Source organism: Globicephala melas, chromosome 20 (assembly GCF_963455315.2).
Source record: "Globicephala melas chromosome 20, mGloMel1.2, whole genome shotgun sequence".
Classification (NCBI taxonomy): domain Eukaryota; kingdom Metazoa; phylum Chordata; class Mammalia; order Artiodactyla; family Delphinidae; genus Globicephala; species Globicephala melas.
This window is the reverse complement of record NC_083333.1, coordinates 45,453,594-45,470,191: the sequence shown is the minus strand read 5'-3', so window position 1 is coordinate 45,470,191 and position 16,598 is coordinate 45,453,594. Positions and strand designations below refer to the sequence as shown.

At 57.5% G+C, this 16,598-nt stretch overlaps 1 protein-coding gene across 16 annotated transcripts in view; it reads right to left on the bottom strand.

Annotated features, from left to right (window-relative positions):
* Nucleotides 1-16,598, bottom strand: part of CACNA1G (calcium voltage-gated channel subunit alpha1 G) — a 62,845-nt gene that overhangs the window by 34,693 nt on the left and 11,554 nt on the right. For all 16 annotated transcript variants that reach the window (XM_060291267.1, XM_060291273.1, XM_060291266.1 and 13 more), the window contains exons 6-9: nucleotides 16,158-16,458; nucleotides 15,913-16,005; nucleotides 12,924-13,707; nucleotides 10,667-11,043 (exon numbers count right to left, since the gene is read on the bottom strand). In XM_060291267.1, coding sequence (XP_060147250.1) covers nucleotides 10,667-11,043; nucleotides 12,924-13,707; nucleotides 15,913-16,005; nucleotides 16,158-16,458 — 1,555 coding nt within the window. The remainder of the gene's footprint in view (nucleotides 1-10,666; nucleotides 11,044-12,923; nucleotides 13,708-15,912; nucleotides 16,006-16,157; nucleotides 16,459-16,598) is intronic.

Genomic DNA, 16,598 nt, shown 5'->3' with positions numbered 1-16,598 from the left:
AAGCTCTCAGCCCGCGGATGGGTTCTCTCCAAAGACAGGTCTGGGGAGCAGGGCCGGGGTCAGCAGGCGGGGCCGAGAGCCAGCTGTCCAGAGAGCGAGTGGCTGTCGTGGGGGCCAGGGTGGCATGGAGCCCGTTGCTCCAGCAGATCTTGAGTGAGATTTTGCTCTCAGACTGTGAGTGGGGGCTTGCCACCTGACCTAGCAAATAGGGTTCACAGGGAGACAGGACCTTCGGTCCCTCCAGCGGGAGCACAGTGCAGGTGGTGGGGAAGGGGTCATGGTCGGGACAATTAAATCCCAGAGCTCAGGGACTTCCCTGGGGGTCCAGTGGTAAAGAATCCGCCTTCCAATGTGGGGGACGCGGGTTTGATTCCTGGTCGGGGAACTAAGATCCCACATGCCGCGGGGCAACTAAGCCCACCCGCCACAACTACTGAGCTCATGCGCCTCAACGAGAGTTTGCGTGCCGCAAACTACAGAGCCCACACACTCTGGAGCCCGCGTGCCACAACTAGAGAGAGAAAACCCGCACGCCACAGCTAGAGAGAAGCCCGTGCGCCACAAAGAAGACTCCGCATGCTGCAACTAAGACCTGATGCAGCCAAAAAAAAAAAAAAAAAAAAAAAGCCCAGGGCTCAGACCCTCCTCCTGGCTAAGTGGATCTCCCACTTTCTGCTCCCAAGTGCAGTCTGTTTCAGAAAGCCATGGTCAGTGAACCTGCCTCCCTGTCACTCTGCAGGATGCCCAGTTGTCCATCCTTGGACTGGATAAAGATTGGATTGGATTGGTAAGCACGGGCCACACTGGTGCGATGCTCTGTGGGTTCCCAGGCTCAACGTGTGTCTCACCTTGTGCCATCCACACAACAGCCCCCCCCCCGCCACCCTCATTTTGCAGATGAGCACAAGCGGTCATAAGATGGTGCATGACCAGCACAAAGTCATAGGGCAGAGGGAGAGCCAGGGAGCGGGACCCAATCCCCCCTTCCTCTGAGTCCAATAATACTAGGCTGTCGGGATCCAAGAGTGCAGTGAGGGGCCTGTGAACCCAGACACGGGGGTGGACTGAATATATAATGTGTCTTCTTACATACATAAAATTATATTTCACATGAACGTAGATGTATGAATAAAGAATGAGTTTGAAAGCATAACTGAGGTGCATGTATAATGGGTGAATTTTACGACATATAAATTACACATCAAAAAGAAGCTGTCGGAAACAAAAAGTACTAAAGTAGTGAAAGCACTATAGCTTTTGCTATCATGTATTCACTTAATTAGGGAATGCTTAAAGTACAACTACTACCAGGCGTGTGGAGGAGGGGTGTTCTCACCGTTTCCTGGCATTGTCTACAGGGCTTACGACAGTCTGTACCTGAGGGCTCACAGGTACACACACTCACCCGCCAGCGCACCGACCAAGAGCCTCATCAGAAGGATGGTGTGGGCTCCCCCAAGGCCTGCGCGTCACTGCCCTCGTAAAGGGGTGGCGGCAAAGCCTGGAGCTGCAGCGCGCCCAGCCAGCCTCCAGGAGGCAGTGGGACCCAAGAAGCAGGTCGAAAGGAGGGCCTGGCACTCTCCCCCCCTTCCCCCACCCCCGCCTTCCCTCTCTCTCCTCACTGCACACACTTAGGGGCAATGCCTACTCCCTTCCAAGGCTCCGGTATCCCCCATGATCCATGGGAAAAAGTCCTCCTCCCCCAGACAGCCAGGCCTGTCCAAGTTACTAAATTGGAAGCTGGGAATGTTCTGCAAATGCAGGACGAGGACACAGAGACTCAATCTTAGCAACACCGTTGCCCCAGGGACCAGAGCCATGATCACAGCCACTGCAGCTGCAAAGGGACGGGGTGGGAGCCAACTTCTCCTAGTGCCCTCCACGGGCCCTACACTGCTACCACCTTCCTCCCAGGAGTTCATTTCCTCCTTGCTCACACCAAACAAGGGAGGGATGTGGGCTTCCTTGACGGCAGGGAAACTGAGGCTCTGAGGTGTGGTGACCTGATGGAGGTCACACCGCTCACTTAGAAAGGTGCCTCTGCACGTCCCTCCACACCTGTCCACGCTGCTGCCCCCGCCACACACCCAGACAGCCCACACAGACTCACACAAGCCCATCAGGCTGCCAGGTAGTCCCTTCTCTGGTCTAGACTGCATCCTCCCTCCTGTTCACGAAGGTCAAGGCCCAGTGGGGGCTTCTGCGAGTGGAGGCCAGGCAGCCTGAGCTTCTCCCACCCAGAGGCCCCAGGCTATTCTCTGTGCTGACGCTAACTGTAACTCTCCCATCTCCCATCTCCCAACGCTTCCCCTCCCGTTAGCCTGTCAGCTTGGAGTAACTGGGCCCCTGGTAAGCTGCTCAATACTTCCCAGCCCCAGGACCCCCCTGAAACCCAGAGCACCTCCATCCACTAACCCTTAAAGCGCTCATGGTGTGCACAGCACTGCTAAGAGGTGGGGTCGAACCTGAATGCAGGAGGCCTGCCAGCTCGGAGACTTTGCACCTGGGTGACCTCAGGCAAGTCCTTTAACCTTGCTGGTTCCCAGTGGCCTCTTCTATTAAACAGGGTAACACCTCCTTGTGACGAGGCTGCCTTGCCAGATATAGGAGTTAAAGCCTGTGAACACACCCAGGCCAGAGTCCTGCTCAGGCGGCCCCGTGGGCACCGACAGTGGCAGCAGTGCTCACATGTGGCAGGACAGAGAGCCTGCAAGGCCGAAGCTAAGCACCACGTGCGGCAGACACAAGAAGGGCCCCAGGAGCTCAAACTGGCTGAGGTCAGTGGGCCAGTGGGGAGGAGGCAGTGGGAGGAGAACTCCCGTGGAAGGCATCCCCGGCCAGAGCGGCGTGAGCAGAGGAGCAGAGGAAGGAATGTGCAGGGCATACTCCAGGACCAAGGATCAAGTGTCTGCCCTGGTCAGAGGGTGGGAGGGACCACTGGGGAGCAAGGCTGCCAGGTAGGTGGGGCCCAGCCAGAATGGCCTTGACTCCGCTCCACTACTTGACTCAGGCTGGACTCGCCTCTGCCCACGATGCTGCCGTTGAGGCTTCTGGGGGGAGGGGGGAGAGGTGCAAAGCAGTATATTAAGAAGATTAATCTGCTGCAATAGTGGTAGCGTGCGGATGGCTTGGAGAGACAGAGATGGAGACCAATTAGGGGATACTGCAGCGGTCCAGGCGCGAGGCCTGAGAGCCAGCTCTGGCAGACAGGGATGTGCCTTTTGCAGGGAAGGTGCAAGGCGGGGACAAGCCAGACCAGACCTGAGGGGAGGCCTGTACGAGTCACCCCAACCCTGCCAAGCTCCACCTTCGCCCCCCATCTCCTCAGCTGCCACCTCTTCCACGGACCCTGAAATCTCTGCTCCCCAATTCTGACTCCTCAGCTCACCTCACCTCTGCCTTTGACAGTCCTGCCTGCTGATTCCACACCCAGAAGAGGTGGTGCAGGTGGGCCGCAGTGATGGGGTGAGTGTCACTGGGTCAGTGGGGCCTCCCGCCTTCTCCTCCTTCCCCAAGGAGGTGTGGGAAATCAGGGCACGCCTGGGCGGCAGGAGGTTTCTAGGAGACCTCACAGGCCTCATCATACAGGCCTTGCTTTTCGCCGTCCCCCTGGAAGCACTCTAGCTTGCAACGTCGCCTCTCAGCACGTTCTTCTAGCCCCTCATGCCCGCTGGGCCCATTGTTAGGTGTCACTGTGCTCCAGTGCCTCGTAACCAGCGGCACTTTAGCCCCTCCCCGTGGTCTCCTGTCAGCTCCCCAGAGCCACCCCAAGGGAACACACAAGCCAGGTAAGTGCAAGGCCCCCACAGTGCCCGCTCAGCTTGCAGAGTCGACCCAGAGCTCCTGTGACTTAAAATTTTGGATGTGTGGCCCCTGCCCCTCACTCGCCTGCACAGTCTCTCGGCCCAGCTGTGGTGGACCATTTAAAGGCTGCCCTCAGGCCACAGACCTCAGAGGGCTCCTCCTGTCTTGCCAGCTCCAGCCCAGGTAAGTCCCCACCCCCTCTGCCTCTCTGCTGCAGCTGTCGAATTGCTGAGCTCTGCTAGTCAGGAACCTGTGCTGACTGGACAGGAGAATACCCTGCTGGGGGACCAAGGGCTGCTCTGTGCCGGGATTCTTCTTCCTCTATTGTTGGATCTCCATTTTTCACCCCCAAGAGCTGCCTCAGACACTTTCCCTCTCCTCTGCCCCCATCCCCACTCCCAACCTGCCTCCTGCTTCATGGGGCTCCACTTCCTGCCCCCAGGCAGCTGTGTGTCCTGCAACCTACTCACCTCTCTTCCCTCCTGGAAGGCAGCCAGCCCCTCCTCCATCCCACACCCGCCCACCATGCTCCCCTGGAATCCATTTCATTCCATCAGTTGTCCCTGTTTCCCTCACTTCTCCAGTATCACTTCCCCTGCCTAAAAGCGGAAGCCTTCGCATGGATCCGGGCCTATTTACGCCTGAACCCCAGGCCCCACCACTCCAGCTCTCTCAAAGAACCCTCTTCCCAGCCCTCCTCCTCCGGATGCCTGGGCAGGACCTGAGCCTGCTGCAAGCCCCGCCCCGCCCCCCCGCCTGATGACTACCTCCCTCTGCTTCCCTGACCCTGTGTGGGCCACCTCCTGCCCTCTTAGGGCTCTTCTCCCTCTCCCGCTGCCTTTCTCCCCTCAGGCCAACATTCCTGAGTTCAGCAGAACCCACATCCCCCCTGGTCTCCCACACACCCCCCATCGCCCCATCCTCCATCTCCCACCTCTCCAGATGTCACTGGGGTGTGGACAATGCAAAACAATCTCCTTCCAAGCCTTGGTTCCTCACCCAGAGAGCCAACCTGTCTGACAGCCTTCCCAGGATGGCCCAGGGCCAGCTCCAGGGCGGCAAGTCCAAAACAAACCCTCTCACCTCCTCTCCCAAACCTCCTCCTTTCCCGACCTCCCAGCTCCATCTCTCTCCAGGATTCAGTTTTGGAACCTAGGAGTTATCTAGGATTTATGCCTGCCCTTCATCCCTCTAGCAGCAGGTGCCCGGGCCCACAGACCTTGGCGATGGAATGGCTGTGCCCCCACCCGCTCGTCCTATTCCCCCTCCGCCATACGGGGGGCCCTCATTGCCTCTGATCTGAGCGATAGAAATAGCCTCCGGGTCCCTCCCCCAAACCAGCCCACACCTAACTGGAAGCTCCAGCTTCCACAGCACTGCTGGACTCACTTCACTGCTGCTCAGACAACTCGGGGTGGGGTGGGGGAGGCAACACGACGGCCCTTCAGAGCATCCTGTGCCCCCCTGTGCATTCCCAGGCCAGGCTGCCAGAATGCCCCCCCAGTCCCTCCACCGGAACCCTCTGCTCCTGGCCTTAGCTGCCAATCCCACTTATCTTTCAAGACCACCCTCAAAAGCCACCTCCTTCAGGAAGCCCTCCGAAATCCCCCATCTGGGCGTAAGCATCTGTCCTCTGTCCCCGGAAGTCTCCCTTATGGCATTTGGCATATTCATCCGTGAAGCAGAACGACTTTTCTGCTGGAACCTAAGTTTCTTGGGTGCTCCTGGGACCGCCCCCACCCCCATTCTATTATTCTATTCTAACGTGCTGTGCACAGGAGGTGCTCCCCACGTTTGCTGAATTGGGGGAGTCTTAGAGCCAGATGACACCTGGAGGAATGTGAGCACCCCTTTTGCTGGCCATCTCCAAAAGAGCACCCTTCTCCCTCCCACCTCTGGAGGACCTTTGAAAGTCTGGGACCAGGGCAACTGTGAAAGGTCATCCCCCCAGGTCTTGCTTGGCCCTCAGCCCCAGCTCCTCTGCCTGGAGGCCAAGGACTCCTGGGAGGCCCAAGGAACAGGACAGGTGTCTGTAAACCCCTGTCCTCGAAGGCCACACTGGGGTATATCCATGCCTGTGTCTATCTTCTGGGAAAAGGGTCCCAGCTTTCAGCAGAATCCAGAAGGAGCCCGTGAATCCCCTCAAATTTAAGACCTACCGCATCTGGACTCTCCCCCACCCCACCCCACCCCACCCCACCCCACCACCAGCTTCCCTTGCCCTGAACAGCTGACTTCACTCACTTATAAATAGAAACGCTCCCTGGACGTGTATCTAGAGTGTCAGGATGGGGAAACAAGCAGAATCATCACCTGCCCTGTCCTCCCCTGGCCTGGAAGGCTGTGTATTCGGGACCCTCCCTCTCTCTCCTCTGCAGGCCAGGAGACCACTGGGCTGTGTGCCCTCCCCACCTCCCCACATGCTGTTGTCCCTCTTCTAGAATATGAGGTTGGCCCCTGCCCTCAGCAGCCCCAAACCAGGAAGGGGGTGATTAGGAAGCTCCTGTGTCCTTAAGACCCCATTCTGGAGGGGCCTCGCCCCCCCGCATACTCAGGCAGAGACAGGTTCCAGGAGACAACCTCTCTTCTGTGCTCCAACAGCACGCTGGATGTCCCACGGGCACCTTGTATGCAATGCCTTCCAGCCCAACTCTGCACAAGCCCCAGTGCTTGCCCCTGAAGCGGAAACCTGGGTGTCATCCTCGCCGCCTCGTCCCCACAGATATCCAACTGGTGTTGAGGTCTACAGGTTCAGCTACCTGCCAGCTCTCCCCGGCACTCTTCTCTCTGTCTCCAGGGACAGAGATGTATGAACTGGCCAGACCACTGCAGTAGCCCTCTGGTGGGCCTCCCTGCCTCCTGTCTCCCTCTCCCTTCTACTCCCCACGTGGCTTCCGGAGGCCTTTTCATAGAACAGGAACACATATCATCGACCTGCTTAAAACCTTTTGGGGGAACCTGTCACCTTCAGGATAAAATAAATCCAAACTCCTTCCTATGCCTCTCAGGACCTAGCTCTGAGTTTTTTTCCAAACTCATCTCTTGTTACTTGCCCATCCCAGCCCCCACCCAGTGCCCTATTCGTTCTGAACTCCTTATAAATCTCTTCATTTTTTGTGTCTGGCGCCTCTGGCCCTCCCCCATGCTGTGCCCTACCCTCTACCCTTCACTAGCTACTTCCCAATCTCCATTCAAACTCAGCCCTTAGGTCATGTCCTACTGAAGCCCTCCTTGAATCCTTTCCCCAGTCTGGGTCATGGGTGGCTCCTCTGTGCATCCTTTCCAAGCACGTATTACATCAAGTTAGTGTGACGTTTACTTGTCGGTGAGGTCTTGGAGAGGAAGGACAGAGTGCCCCGGCCCAGCGTTGTACTGGAGCGTCTGGTTGTGCACCTCTCTTCCCAGCCCCACATGCAGTGACATCACATTGGTGGCTTGAAATCAGCCATAGTAGAAGCATTTACACCATGGAAATTGGCAAATCCTGTAAACACCACAAATCAGGACAATGTTTTCTTTTTAAAGGGCTGGTTATTAAACATTTATCAGCATGCCACTGCTTAGGCCCAACTCTGATGCACAGAAAATGTGTGTGGAATGGATGGATGGATGGATGGATGGATGGATGGATGGATAGTTCACAAGCTCCCTGTTCCAGGCACCGCCCCCTAGTGGGTGGGGCACACACAAGCCCACCCTCCATCAGATCACACTTCCTATCTGAAGTTATAGTCTTGCTCCCTCCTCGGAGTCCTGTGTCTTTGTCCTCCTCACCAGTCTCTCTGCACAAACTACCTGCCACTTCTCCGCCAGCTGGTGGGTTAAGGGGTGGGAAAAGCAGGAGAGTGTGGACAGCATGGGGCCCACCTCGGGCAGCGTGGGGTATGACAGAACGGATGCTACCTTGGTCAAGAGGTTGGTAGAGAGCAGCAGGTTTTCCTGTTCTAGACAGGAAAACCGAATGATGGGTAAGATAGGTGACAGTGGGAGACGACAGGTCTGGAAAGGGCACCAGCAACGGGCTGGGCTCCTCCCCCAGGGAAGCACCAGCAACACCCTCTCCAGTGTCCAACACCAAGATCGGTGGATACAACTGCCTCATGAAGAGCACTGCAGGAAGCCATGAGCCTCTGGTCCTCGCCTCTGAGCGTCTGCAGACGCTCTTCCTTGCTGTGTCTCTCAGCTCTCTTGCTCAACTGGCTCCTCCTCTCCTTCATCTGAGGCTCCACTGGAGCCTGCTCCGTCTATCCTTGTTTACATCAGGGTCTTGGTCTGTCTTTGGCTCCCTCTCTGTATCTGTCTGTGTCACCCCTACATCTGTCTGCGTCACCCCTACATCTCTGTGCCTCCACCTGTCTCTGTCTCCTCCCCGTGAGTCCCATCTCCCTCTCTATATCTCTGACCTTCTTGTCTCTGTGTCTCTGCCTTCCCGTCTTTTTATCTCTCTCCCCCTGGGTCTCCATCTTGCTCTCTGTGCCCCCATCTCCCTATCTCTGTCTCTCCCTCCCTTTGTCTTTCTGTCTCCCTCTGTGTATCCATATCCTCCTCTGTGTCTCTGTCTTTCGGCCTCCATGTCTCCTTGCATCCTTCCCTGCTCCCCTCAGCCTGCTCAGGCTCAGGGACCCAGATGGCGGGACATTCATGCCGCAGCGCCTGCAAGCACAGGGCCACGGCTGCTTCTGGGATTTTCTACCACTCCCAGCCCCAGAGCCTGCCGGGGCCGCAGTCAGTCCTCTGCCTGGCCTGCTGGTGACTCTCACTCACCCCTATGGGGCCCTCGGCAACCAGGCATTGGGACAAACTCCTCCCTGGAGCAGACATTGTGCCACCACTGAGTGGGGACTCCCTTCTGCTGAGGACTTGGGAGGCTGTCCCCCGCTTTCCTCAGGAGCTTGGATAAGGAGATGTTGCAGGCACCGTGACTGCTTGCTATGACTTCTTCCCCAAGGGGGTGTCCTTCCTGACGTCTAACTGAAAGCCCTCTTGCTGCAGCTTCATCTGCCCTCAGTCTCTGTGACTCAGCTTCTTTCCAGCACACTCAAAGCCGCCACCAGCAGCCGAGGAGGTGCCCCGGGGGGAGGGGCATCTGACCACGGCCAGAACTGGGGTAAGGGAGAGGAGGCTGGGATTCGGGCTCGGGAGCTGGCGTAATGGGAGCTTAGGAGCTGCAGCCACCTGGATTGCGGCAGTAGAAAATGCCGCCACAACCAGCCTGACAGAGCAGAGCACCTCTCCCCAGGAGGCTGGCTGAGCAGGCGTGAGACGCACACACCCACGCGCCATGCGCCCAGACACAACACGCCCACCAAAGTGCCGTACTCCCCACCTGCTGACCCTGCAGCCGGTGTCCTGCCCCGCCTCCACCTCACCTCCATAGGAAAGGAACAGGGTATAGCCGGCTGGGTGGGGGTCACTGAGGCAAAAGGAAGGGGCGTCAACATGGTTGATGGCGATGTGGGAGGGGCTGGGGTGCACCCGGCTGGACAGGGCAACTGGGGTAGGAGCTGAGTGGGGTGGACGGTAAGGGAATTCAGAACCCCCTGAAAAATGAACATCGCACGTTTGCTCCAGCCGGGCTTGGACCTAGGATACCCAGCCTCGACCCAGACCCACTCCCGGCACTGCCCCGTGGCCACGCCCAGCGGAGCCCAGGACCTGCCCCATGGTTGCCCCACCCCTGCCACACCCTTGCGTGCGTGCGTGCATGCGTGCGTGCGTGCCCACTCCACACCCTCTGGCTCCACGTGCCTGTACCCATTAGGTTGGGGCAGTACCTGGCTTCGGTCGGCACCAGGGAAGGTCTGGCAGCCCCGACCCTCCCTGAGCCCCAGGACAGTGAGAACACCCAGGGGAGAAGAGCACAGAAGGGCCTGTGAACCGCAGCACCTGCCTGCTGGCCTCCCTCGTTTCCCGAGAATCTGACAAGGGGGTGACCTGGAAGGCCAAACTGGGGGGAAGGGCTGCCTTCTGAAAGGATTCCTGTGGGGGATGAAGCCAAGGCCGGTTGTGAGGCCCCACGGTACCTGCTCCCACCTCCAGTGTGGGAGTGGGGTCAGTGGGGTTCCCCAGGCCACCCCTTCTGTTCTTGCACAGCTCTGCGAGAGAAGACAGCCTCCTCCCCCTCAGCGCAGATCCCATTGCCTGCAGCCGTCAGCTCCGCAAAACAAGCCTGCTTCCTCTTCCACATGACAGCCCTTCAAATATTTGAAGACAGCTCGCCTGTCCCTGCTGAGCCTCCTCTTCTCCTGACTAAACATCCAGGTTCTTAGAACGATTCCTCAAGCGCAATGGTTTCAAGTCCCCTCACCATGCTGGGAGCTCTCTTCCACCTAGAGCCGCCCTCCCCGTTCACAGCACGGCTCCCAGAACAGAGGCCAAGAGCAGATGGCCTCCCTCCCTACCCCGCCCGGGGGCAGGCAACAGCCCTCCACTCCTCACCTCCACCTGCACAGCCCCCTGCTGCCTCCAGTCAATCACACCCCTAATTACTGAGTCCGGTGAATGCCCGGGGGCCCAGCCCACCCCCTGTATGTGACTTGTCCCTCCAAAAAGGCCTTGCCCCCATCTGATGCTCATCGCTCATTTAAATTCTTTAAAGCCCACCTCCTCTCAGAAGCCTTCCCAGATGAAACACACCCAGCTCAGACCCTGCCCCTGCCCTGGGCAACCTCCACACTCAGAGACTGTATGACATTCACTGGCTTTCACGCTCCAGAGAGACCCCCGCATGGGTGCATCTCCCTCCTGTCCTCCTCCCTGTCATGCAAGCTAGCAGCATGGAGAGGAGACCGAACACGGGGTGGGAGGGGAGGAAGGCAGAGGGTCCCCAGCCCAGGGACCGTGCCCTTGCCCGTGTCCCTACCTGCTCGTGGTATTCGATGCCCATGCTGAGTGTGTTGACCAGGATAGCAATCATGATTCCCCGACCAAAGTACTTGCTGTCCACAATCTTCCGAAAGGTGTCACAGACCAGCCTCCAGAAGGCCAGCACAGAGTTGGGCTCCACGTCCAGCCCCAGGCTCCGTCGACGCCAGCTGTGGGGATTCTGGCGGTCACCGTGCTGGGCGTCCTGTGTGAACTCATAAACTGCCTCGCTGTCTGAGTCAGGCATCTCGTGGCCGGCGAGCTCCACCTCCCCTGCCCCAGTCCGGACACAGTAGGGACAGCTGTCTGGGCCACAGGCTCCACTGTCTGCCTTCAAGCAAGGGCTGGAGATCTTGCAAGAGCTTTGGCAGGCGCCTGGGACAGGAGAGTAGAGGTTAGAGACTCCAGGGTTTCCAACTTGGGGTCACCCTTCCCTCAGAGTGTGTATAAAATGAGTGGGGGAGTTTGGGATTCTTTCAATGATGGGGGTGCTAGGCACTTGGTGGGCAGGGGTGCTGAATGACTTGCAATGTGGGCAATCCTGAGTAAGAGAATGCCCCCAAATGCCAATAGCATCCCACTGACAGTCACTGCTGGTTGTCCTAGGGTTCGTGCCGTTGACCTAGGAGCCTTCAGGGAGGAGCCTAGACCATCTTTCCTTCCCAGGGAAGCCAGCCCTGCATTAACACTGCTTTAAGTAGCATTTTCCAAGGGTTCCTTAAGACACACACCCATACATGTGTATTCATGTATGTTCTCACACCAGACACACGCACATGTGCACTAGACACACACTCGCATACATGCATGTACTGTGTACACATGCATACAATTTATGAGTCACACACACACAGCCAAACACAAGTGTGCACAGACCCATACATACCACACGGTGCACGCGTGCCAGGCATGTGCACACATGGGCGTGCACACACACCAGACAAGAGCACCACCCCGTGTGCACGGACACGCACCTATACACATCAGACACGTGTGGACACATGCACATATGAACACCAGACATGTGCATGCAGACGGGCACATACACACACCAGACACCTTCATGCGCACACACACACACACACACACACACACCCCCAGACTGCGCATGTGCACAGTGACCTATCCCAAGACGCCAATGTCGATTTAAATACAGCTTTGACCGTAGACTGTGAGAGCCGAAAGGAACCTCAGCGACTACCCAGAGAAAGCATGGATTTGAAGACGCCTGGCTCGGGGCCCAGCCCTTCCGCCTGCATGCAGGAGGACATCAGTAAACACCACTGACAGCTGTGATGGTCCCAGCCCTGCCTTTTACACAGAAGGAAATAGAACCATGCGTGTGTGCGGCTGGCTGGCGCCCCTTGGCAGGGTAGTAGAGGAGCTGGCACGAGAACCCTTCCCACTGCGTTCTGTGGCGGCACCTTCCTGTCCCAGCCCACATTCCCACAGAACAGCCCACAAATATCCCACTTCTCCCACGTGCCACATCCTTCCTGAAACACAGGGCCTGGGCTTCGGCTACAGCGAGTCTGTCTGTGGAGGAGGGTGTGCCACCCTGCCTGACTGGGGGATGCCCCCAGGGGCAAGCAGCTCCCTTCCCCTCGACACTGGGTGTTCCACCCATCAGCCTAGCAGCCCCTGAGGACCTGCTGCACCAAGCCCCAGGTCTCCCTATGGGGACGGAGTGACACTCATGTTTACAAGAGCGCCCTTAGCACGGGACGCGGTGCTCACCACAGTCACACACCATTTCCCCTCTGAACCTGCAACGAGGACTATAGAGCCTCAGAGTCAGAGGGCCCCGACTCCACCCCTCACCAGTGGCACGGCCTCGGGCAAGTCACACAACCTCTCCGAGCCTCCTTTGTCTCATCAGTAAAATGGGGATGATAAGGAAGTTTATCCCTTAAGCTGCTGAGAGGCTCCAGTGGGGTTTTGCCTGAGGAGCATGTGACAGGCACACAGCAATCCATCACAACTGCAAACAGCACAGAGCAGAGCACGTAGCACGTGCTCATTACACGACAGCTGTTGTTATTACTACAGTGTAGGAATTATGATTCCCGTTTTAACAGATGAGAAAATTAGGGCTCAAAGAAGCCATGTGACTCGCTGAAGGTCCCAACGCCAAGAGTGGCAGGATGGGAATCCAAGCCCTGTCCTGACTCCAGACGCCCCAGTCCTGGCTGGGATGGGATATCACCCGGTCCCTGGGTGAGGGGCACCAACGTGCCTCCACCCAGAGTTCTCACCTGTACTCTGCGTCTCCAGCAGCTTGTGCATAGAGCTGTAGGGCCTGGGTGGGATGTTGAGGCTGGTGAGGGTGGGGGGTCCAGAGGTGGGGGCCACCTCCATTAGCGCCTTTTCTTTCAGCATCTCTGGTGGAGGGCTGGTGTGCATGGTGGGGTACACCTTCCCACTGCCCACAGTCCTGCCCGATGCTTCAGACGGCGACCTGGGAGGGGGTGCCTGGCAGCGGACTGGCTCCAAGTGGCAGTCAGCATGGTAGAAGCTGTGCACAGACTCTGCACCCCCCGGAGGGCCCCCGGAGAGGGCGAGTGTCGAGGGTGGTGGCAGCATGAGCCGGCGAGATCCATTAGCATCCTTGTCCTGGATCTGTGGGCTGGCCCGGGGGACCCGTAGCGTCCCGTTGCCCAGGTGGTAGTGGTGGTGATGGTGGTGGTGATGGTGCACCAGGTGGTGGACAGACGGACGGCGGTGGGAGCGAGGGCAGCTGCCGCTGGGCTGGGGCTCCTGGCTCCCGCGGGGAGCTGGGCTGCTCAGCAGCCCGGCCCGCACGCCCGCTGCCCGGGAGACCTGGGCCAGCCTTCGGGCTGCTTTCCGGAGGATGTACACGAGGTACTTGAGGAGCTCCTCATAGCAGCTGCCCGGCTCGGAGAAGCTGGCCAGGGTGCTAGCGTTGGACAGGAACCGCACCCGCTGCTCCCGCATCAGCTGGCTTTCCCGTTGCTTGGTCTCTGAGAACTGCGTGGCAATCACCACCAGGCACAGGTTGATCATGAAGAAGGAGCCCACCTATTGGGGTGGGGACAGCAAGAGGAGACAGCCTGAAGGACAGGGAGCCACAGTGCCAGCCACCGAGTACAGAGTGATCCCTGTGGGCCAGGCGCTGGGCTCAATGATTGTCCAAGCATCATCCTGTTTTATTCTCATAACGATCTCAAGAGGGGACACCTTTACTGTCTCCATCTGACAAGTGAGGAAACTGGGGCTCAGAGAGGTTGAGGAATTTGCCCATGATCATTCAGCCCATGCACAGCAAAGCTTAGACTTGAACCAACCTCTATGGAATTCCAAGGCATTGCTATTGATCATGAGGTTATCTGGCAAGGATATCTCCCAAACTCCCTGCCCCTCAACATGCCCATCCTCCGAGATTCTGGGCACCCCCTCCCCAATTCCCATTAGGAGTTAGGTAAGGCTGTGGAAATGAATGCTATCTTGGGGACGTGGGGTTTTCACATCGGGTTGAGCTTTTGAGATCTTGGCAAAAACATTGTTCACAAAACTCCTGCTTCTAGCCCCAAGTCTAGCTGCGTAAGCTTGAGTGCGACCCTTAACCATGGGACCTCGGTATCCTCGTGACCACTGGCCTTGGCCTTTCCCCTCCCCCAGCTGGGTAATGGGCTGAACGCTGAACCCTGCAGACTAGCCAGCTTGCCACTCTGACTTGGCCACACTCCCCCGTCTCCACCTCCATGCCTCAGTTTCCCCCGGGCTTCTGGGGTGGCAATTGCTTGGCTAACAAACCGGAATGAAGGTAATGAATATTTATGGTGACAAAGCAGATTTTTTTCCCTAGCTTGTGTCCTAGTAATTATGATAATTAGCTTCACTAGTGTGATTCCAGAGAGCTGTTTGGAAAGATTTTTCATGGGGTGTGTGGGAGGGTGGAAACAGGCCCCTTACCTCTCTGTCTGCTTCCTTCCCACTCCCCAAGCCCAGGGAGAGCTGAGTGGTGAAAAGATCCCGTGAAAAGGTCACGAAACCACTTCCCAGAGGTGCTGGCCTTGCCACCCAGGTGACGGTGGGGGGAAGGGAACAGGCCCCTACGCTTCCATACCAGGGATGGTTGGGGGTGGGGCGTCGTTCTTCCTCAGGGACACCTCCCACTCACCGAGAGGTCTTTATTCTGACTCTCTGGGGCCTGCCTAAGTCCTGAGTAGATCTTAGTCTCTTTCTCTCTTTCAGATTTCTCTTTCTCAATATCTGTCCCTCTGTCTGCCTCTGTCATTGGCCTCTTGGTGACATGGAAAAAGGGCTGGATTTGGAGTCGGTGGCCTGGGGTTGAATTCTCAGCTCCAGTGACCAAGCCCTCTGAAGCTCAGAGTTCTTATTTAGGAGATGCGGCCACAGTCCCTGCACCTGCCACCCCACAGGGGGCTCTGAGGATTAAGCAGGCAGCAGACGTGACAGCGCACTTCGGCAGCGACGCTCAACCCAGCAAGACTAACCCACAGCACATGCAAAGCACCTGACGGGGTCAAATGAGGAAACGTCAGCTTCCTCGTCTGTAAAACGGAGACAACAACAGGCTCTTGGTGAGGATTAAATGCACCAGCACATGAAAAAGTGCTCAGAGCAGGGACTGGCACATAGTAAATGCTCAATAAATATTAGCTATAAGTGGTAGCAATTAAATTATTAATCATGAATGGTAGTGATTAAATATTGCTACTTTTTGCCTCTGTCTTCTATCCTCATAGAGTCTTGGAACTTCTGAGCTGGAACAAGAGATCCCACAGTGTTTCTCAACACCAAATGATGGGAATTCGGGGTGGAACAGTTCTTCGTTTGCAGGACTGTCATTTCAGGGTGCCTGTTATCTACACCCCACCCCCCCCAGCAAAATGCCGGTAGTGCTCCCCTAGTTCTCGTAAAAAACAGGACCACCCTTTGCCATTTCCAAATGCCCCCTGGGAGAGGCGGCATCACCCTGGGTTGAGGACCACCCATTTTAATGATGAGGAAACAGATGCCCAGGGTGGGGCTGGGGGGCCTCATAGGGAATGACTTGCCCAAGATTTTAAGTGGTGGTAAGTGATAGCCCTTGACCTTGGATTACCTCCTGACTCCTCATGACAGGTGCCTTCTGCCTGTGTCTCTATGGGACTTTTCCTGAGAGCTAGAACTTCAGACCAAGCAGGTCCCCTCTCTGGACTCCCCCCACCCATTTCCCCAGGATGCCCCATCCCCACAGGGGCCTGAGGAATCACTCACGATGATAAGGAGGATGAAGTAGATGAAGTTGTAGAAGGAGTGCGCGTCCATCACAAAGTACATGATGTCGACCCAGCCCTCCAGCGTGATGACCTGCGGAGGTGGCAGAGGGCAGGCTGTTTCTGGGCCCCCTAAAGCCTCCTGCGGTCTCCTCTGGAGGCCCTGACCCCATCCCAACCCCGAGGACAAGCACTCCAAGCCGGGACTGTGTTCTGGGGACTCTCCCAGCGCCCAGGCGGCCCCACCTGGAAGATGGCAATCCAGGCATAGCCGATGTTGTCGAAGTTGATGGCGCCCTTGAAGGGGTTGTGCTCCCCTGCAGAGCAGTTGGTGTAGTACTGGTTCCAGTTGACACAGGTAGTGTTGCTGGAGCTGTTGTAGGCCTCGTAGTCCAGGACACAGGGCGGGCCGCCACCCCCGTCCCCGCGCAGCGTGGGCACACTCCTGCAGGAGCGCATGCCGTTCTCGCGAGGCTGGGAGCAGATGAAGGGGTTCTCATCCTCGTTCTCGGTCTGGTAGTAGCGCTCCAGGTCCACGCTCAGGGGGCTGCGGAGGAAACAGGGATGAGGCTGAGAGCAGGGTTCTCGGGGGACAGGGCCCAGGCGGGGAGAGCTGGGTGGAAGAACTGAGGCACACAGGGCGAGCACTGGGAAGGGGCAGGGATGCATGGGTGCAGATGGGGTGCG